The sequence below is a fragment of the Triplophysa rosa genome, linkage group LG24 (genome assembly GCF_024868665.1).
Source record: "Triplophysa rosa linkage group LG24, Trosa_1v2, whole genome shotgun sequence".
NCBI classification, from domain to species: Eukaryota; Metazoa; Chordata; class Actinopteri; order Cypriniformes; family Nemacheilidae; genus Triplophysa; species Triplophysa rosa.
The window spans coordinates 2,649,933-2,655,901 of NC_079913.1; the positions used below are offsets into that span (position 1 = coordinate 2,649,933).

Consider the following 5,969-nt stretch of genomic DNA (forward strand, 5'->3'; position numbering starts at 1 on the left):
AAACATCATGACATCCAAAAAAATAAAAAAAAAGTCTAATTATAATATGCTGAGAGCTTATATAGCATAGAAAACACAACATTTGTGTATAGTCGTCGTCTCATGTAATTTTTTTCTGCAATAAAAACAACACAAATCCTTTCCATACAAATACCATAATGAATCGTAAGCAGTTTACCATTAAAACCAATGCAAATTTTCATTTATGTAGTGTCCATTAAAATCAATAAAATTCCCATTATAACCAAGAATTTCTGTGGTGGTTTCTAATGGTTTATTCAGCAATATGTTTTTGCAGATGCAGAATAAATCATCTCCAAGGAACTGTTTGCTAAACAGTTGCTCCATGTGACACCTGTTGAATTATGAGGAGAAAATAAAGATAAAGAATAAATTAAATGGGATGGGTCATATCTACCATCTTATCATATTACATCATTTATTTTACTTATTTAAAAAAAATGCTACTTAAAAACATTATATTGTAGCGTTATTACGTTAAGCTTAGGTGATTGATGGAGCTTACCCAAAGCTCATTTCTAATTTTCTATAAAAAAAGCATGTAGATTACAGTACAAGCATATTCAGTTTAATGCATTTTGGAAAACAAATCTGATCATGAATAAAAACTTTTTCATTTAATTACATTTCATTAGCCTTCTCAGTCAAGTACTGTGAAATGGTATTAAAATGCTTGGGAAATACAGTATACCGGTATCACAATAATTGTTTTCTTCTGAAGATTCCACTCACCATATATGGTTTCATCTAAACTAAATCTCACCAACACACTGCACTCCCTGTTGTTATCCTTTCTCCTAAATTTACATAATTTATGCAGGGCACCTACTTCACTTGCTGGACGAGCTTGATACAGCTCCTTCCTCATTCAGAGAAAGCCTATTGTACATGTACACTCACAGTTCACATTCTCTCAAACTTCATTATTAAGCACAAGTTCACTTTCTTATACTCCCAATATTATAAATATGCTGTCTTTGTTGACGCTTTCAGGCAAAACTAAGGAATATGAACTCCTTTGAATTATAATGAGATTGTGATTTGTTTTTGTGATGTGCTGTTTTTGGCTTAGAAGAAGCTAAAACTAATGTCAACAAAGCTGATTCGTATTCGACCAGTAAACAAAACACATCTTTTCTTCCTAAATGCTCCAGCATTCAGGGCTCTTACGAGAAACAGTGACCCTGTCATAGTGATCCAGGACTCATCGGTTCAGAAAAGCAACACAATTGTCAATTGGGTGCATTCGAATGACAATAATACACTGGGAGGCGGACAAAAGCCACGGAAAGAGAGATTCGGTGAAAGCTTTTAAAGACACAGAGAGAGTTAGGGTCACACTGCACTGGGAATTGTGCTGGTTGTGAAAGCAAAGAGGAAGAGGGCGTGTCTAGATTTCAACCAATCACAACGTCCAGATTAGTTCCACTTAAGTCTAAACAAGACAACTTTGGAATTGAGAGCATCTTCTGCATATAGAATTCAAGACGGGCTTCGCTGAAAGAATAGGATCGGTTGACACAGAGGAGCAATGCAAAGGTGAAGTAATAAATGGTCTTACACACGTAGCTTGAATTACTCCAGATAAGCATGTGCACTATACGAGAGAGGCTCTCCCATTTTGAGGCGAACCAAATAAACATGGTCCATGGAACTTTAAGCAGATGTCAGATGTGTAGACGAATATCAACAATATCGACAAGCAGGGATGCAGCAAATCAATGCATGTCGCACTGACCGAATCATTACTGGAGAGTTAGAATGAACATCCCCACATAACTGTTGGGCGTTCAATATCTGTTGTGTGATTATGTTCGGTTTTGTTGTCTGCTACTTGAATCGATAAGAAATAAACAGCACACCTCTCCTTATAACAAAAATAAACCGAAATATCATTCATGTCCATATCACAAACACTGTTACACTGAAGTTTAGAGATAAAGCCTATCCCGATAGTTACAGTGATGCTGACCTTAGCAAGTCTCTTAACTAAACACAAGACAAATAACACTCAATAATAGACAAATATCTCAAGTATATATATATATATATATATATATATATATATATATACACACCAGTTAATATATATACACCAGTTAGTTTTGTAATGTTTCATTTTACAGGAATGGGGGGGGTGATAGGTACCCTGTTGTGTTATAAAAGCCATTCCTGAAGCTACCATCCCTTCCCACAGCAGACGCTCCATTGAAGTAAGTCTCTGAAATGTGACATCAGGGCTCCTTGGGTCCAAGAGATAGAGAGAGGGGCCCGGAGAAAGACTGTTGGGGGCTTTTCATCTAAAGCACAATGCCAACGACTGCACAAACTATCTCAGCTCTATCTCTCACGGAATCACACGGAGAGGAAACCTCAAAATACAAATCACGTGCTGAAAAACATCCACAGTGTGTGACTTGTTATCACAATGTAAAAAAGCATTCAATCTTTCCTTGAATAATCCAAATATGCCACAGATGCATTTGTGATAATGCTTTGACATCCACTGGCACAATGGATCGTACTTTTATTAATGAATCTTTTGACACTTCGTACAGTTAGTAGTGAGTTTCTCACGAGCACTTGCAATTTAAGTAATTTATCATGCATTATAGAGTTTACACTCGCTTCTTTGTGATATGCTAATGTAATTATTTGGTATGACAGTCCCTACTGCTTATTTATAAAACTATTACAAGCCTGTGGATTATTAAAATCACTTTGATAAATAATAGGTGTCAAAAGTCAGGCATGACTGAAGTGTACGTCTTAGTTCCTAAGCAACAGACACATCACAAAGAAAAAGACGAAACCTGAGTCCAATGCAGCCCCCTGAACCACACCACACAATCACAATCAAAAACACCACAGCAGAGATGAGAGGAACAACATATCAAAGCTCCTGAAAGTGGAACACCCTAATTTGGTTCAGTCCAAAACATGGAAGAAGCTGCTGATGGGGAGACGTGTCAAAAAACAAACGCAGTCAGAAAACGGATGATTATGATTTATGAGACAGTATGAAATAAAATTATTTCAAAGTTAAACCAATAGTAAACATTGACCCTCCATCAAACACATCTTGGCTGTCTCACTTTAGTTTAGAGTGAAACCAAATAACAGGCACTTGAAACAGCACAGGAATGCAGGCAACCCTTCAATCTGATAAAAGAAGCTGCTTGCCATCGTTTGTTGGTTATTTCTATGGGTCGGGTGTTTATTTACTTCCCACTAGTGTTTAAACAAAACAACAATCAAACAACAAAGAATGCCCTACTTAAATATTTAAGTTAATGTAACAAACTAAATAAATAACAAAAACATATACTATTACAATACATAAACATACTTTTAAATGAGCATTTAACAAAAACATGAAAGATCAACCAGTTAGCACATTTGGTATCAATTTGTTTCATTAATTGCCTTTTAATTCTCATTTCATCAGTGGGAGAATAACTGAAACGTCTCCAGAGTACCATCTAGTGTGCGGTAATAGAACTGTTTCATAAGCGCTATGTGACGTCATCAGGAGGCGACAAATGTACAGTAACCGCTGCATTCATGTGCGTCCTCGGCACTCTCTGCACTTTAGATTAAGTTATTAAACCTTTTTCGTTTTATCACGATTTCAGCGACATCATACAGTAAATCAAGTAATGAATCGCCTTTGGTAAGCGGTCAGAATGCATTTATGCAGTGTAGAACTACATTCTGAGACACTGTTCTAAATATCAGCGACTGTCAAAGTTTTGCATCATTAATATACCTAAATATACGTGTTGGTGACAAACCTGCTGTGCTGTTGTCATGCAGATGAGACAGAGATGAGTGCTCCTACTTCCAGTGAACGCAAAGCTTGCTGGGGCGCGAGAGACGAGCTGTGGATGTGTTTAGATCTCAATGAAGACAAGACATCTGCCTGTGAGAAACACCAGCGAGAGTTTGAAGCCAAGTGTCCTGCTCAGTGGGTGAGCCAATGTTTTTTGATTCAGATATCCTGGTATTGTCTAATATTGAAAATGATTCGTTCGAACCCATTCGACAGGTGTAGACAATTATCATTTATTTGATTGAAGGGCTTTAGTGCCACAGTTGTCCACTACTGGAGTACAGGGCTTAAAGTTTTCCGGCACCGTGCCGGATCTCCGGCTTGGCGTTTGACTGCGGAAAAAATATTTACTTTAAAAAAGATTACATTTTTAAAAGCTTCTTGATATCAGTTCGAGTCCATAAGTTCGCCTACCAATGGTATGAGAGGAACACAGCTATCACTCTCAACCAAACAAACATTACTAGCCAATCAGAATTAAAATGGGGCGGGTCTTGGTTGCCGGAGTGGAGACGTCACTTTGGAGAAAGAAGTTAGCAAGCGAACAGTCAGCAGGATGGAGAGTAAGTTTATAAAGCCTGAAGCGGGGGAAGCTTTTAAGTCCATTACAAATATGACATAAACAAATTGGAGACTGTGACATAAAGATCGATAACGTTGTGTTGTTTCTGCAAACCATCTAATCAGACCTCCGCTTCTGCGCGTCACACACACACGCGCTCATGCGTATTATGATGAATTCGGTAGAATTTTTTTATATACCATAATTGCATAAGACTGGTTTTGTGGGTTATAATTATTCCCCCACTTCTTTCGAGTCATTCTGTGATCCATACACGCATGGCATCACAGTTTAAGAAACGTCTGTCTGAGAAGCTCAAAACGCCATGTTACTAGTTAGTTTCAAGGGAAATAATATTCTTTTTTGTTTGACAAATAACCCAGCCTATGTGTCTACTCTCGCAACCCCGCAAAAAAAGTTCAGGCTCAGGTTTTTTTTTGCTTTAACCCCTGGGAGTATTTTCCGTTAAACATAAAACCCGTATAACCCTAACGTTACCCATAACATTGTAACACCCAACATAATATTTAGATATTTAAGTAAATTATATAAATAACCAAAGATTTCAATACAGTCTAGATTTAAAGCAGATATTTATTGACAGGTGATAAATAATTAGGTTAACTTTAAATTCTTGTCTTACCACGTCAGTTTAGCGGAGCTCCATTTTATGTTGCTTACTACCTCTGGTCATTTAAACGTGTCAAAACGAAATATATATTTATTGTCACATATGTCAATGATTCTTCATTTAAAGAGAACAAAGAGGTCGCTAAACTAATGAGGTACAACGAAATGATCTGAGTACACAGTAGATGAAGCGCGTGCGTCTGCTGGAGAGGCGCACACACATACAGTAGCCAATCAGACGCGCGCAATAAATCTATAAAATGCAGGGATTAATAGTTGTTATAATTTCACTTTTCTTAACCATAATATAATACTTTTTGCTATGAAAAGTCGGATTTATAACATTCATTTGGTCTGCTGCGATTTTTTACTTATTTGTTTACACGTTAGTTAAGGTATTTTTACACAGCATTTAATCAAAAATGCTACATAACCATTTTGTATTTCCACAATGATTAGTGGAAAAGAAATGATAGTACTGTTTAAAATGTTTATGGTTTTTGTGTTGCAGTTTTCAGTGTGCATTGTGCAGTCAGTATTTATTCTAAACGGTGTGTAGATAAACTGATTGTTTTAATTCAACTGCAGGTGAAGTATTTCGTCAAACGAAGGGACTTCTTGAAGTACAAGGAGAAAATACAAACCGAAGGATATGAACCCACAGAGGGAGCATCGAAATAAAATTAACCGCTCAGTCAGTTCAAAACACTGAACATCTGAGATGGGCCCTGGCCTCTAGACCAGCAATGGCATTAGCGCACTAAATATTTCCTTGCTAATGATAAATAGTTGATTATTTCCAGATGATCTTATTTATGTACGTGGAAAGACATCAATAATAAACATGATTTCAACAACTATCTTCTTCATTGAGCTTGAGTATGTTCCTTTGGACATGTTTGAAATGCAGAATACATAAATGAA

The 5,969-nt window shown here is 36.8% G+C and overlaps 1 protein-coding gene across 1 annotated transcript; it reads left to right on the forward strand.

The window, feature by feature from the left end:
• Positions 1-3,537: 3,537 nt before the first annotated feature.
• Positions 3,538-5,905, forward strand: LOC130547894 (cytochrome c oxidase assembly factor 6 homolog). The gene is made up of 3 exons (XM_057324258.1): positions 3,538-3,694; positions 3,838-3,992; positions 5,634-5,905. The coding sequence occupies exons 2-3, from the start codon at positions 3,849-3,851 to the stop codon at positions 5,724-5,726; spliced, it is 237 nt and encodes a 78-aa protein (XP_057180241.1). The 5' UTR covers positions 3,538-3,694; positions 3,838-3,848; the 3' UTR covers positions 5,727-5,905.
• Positions 5,906-5,969: the final 64 nt, after the last annotated feature.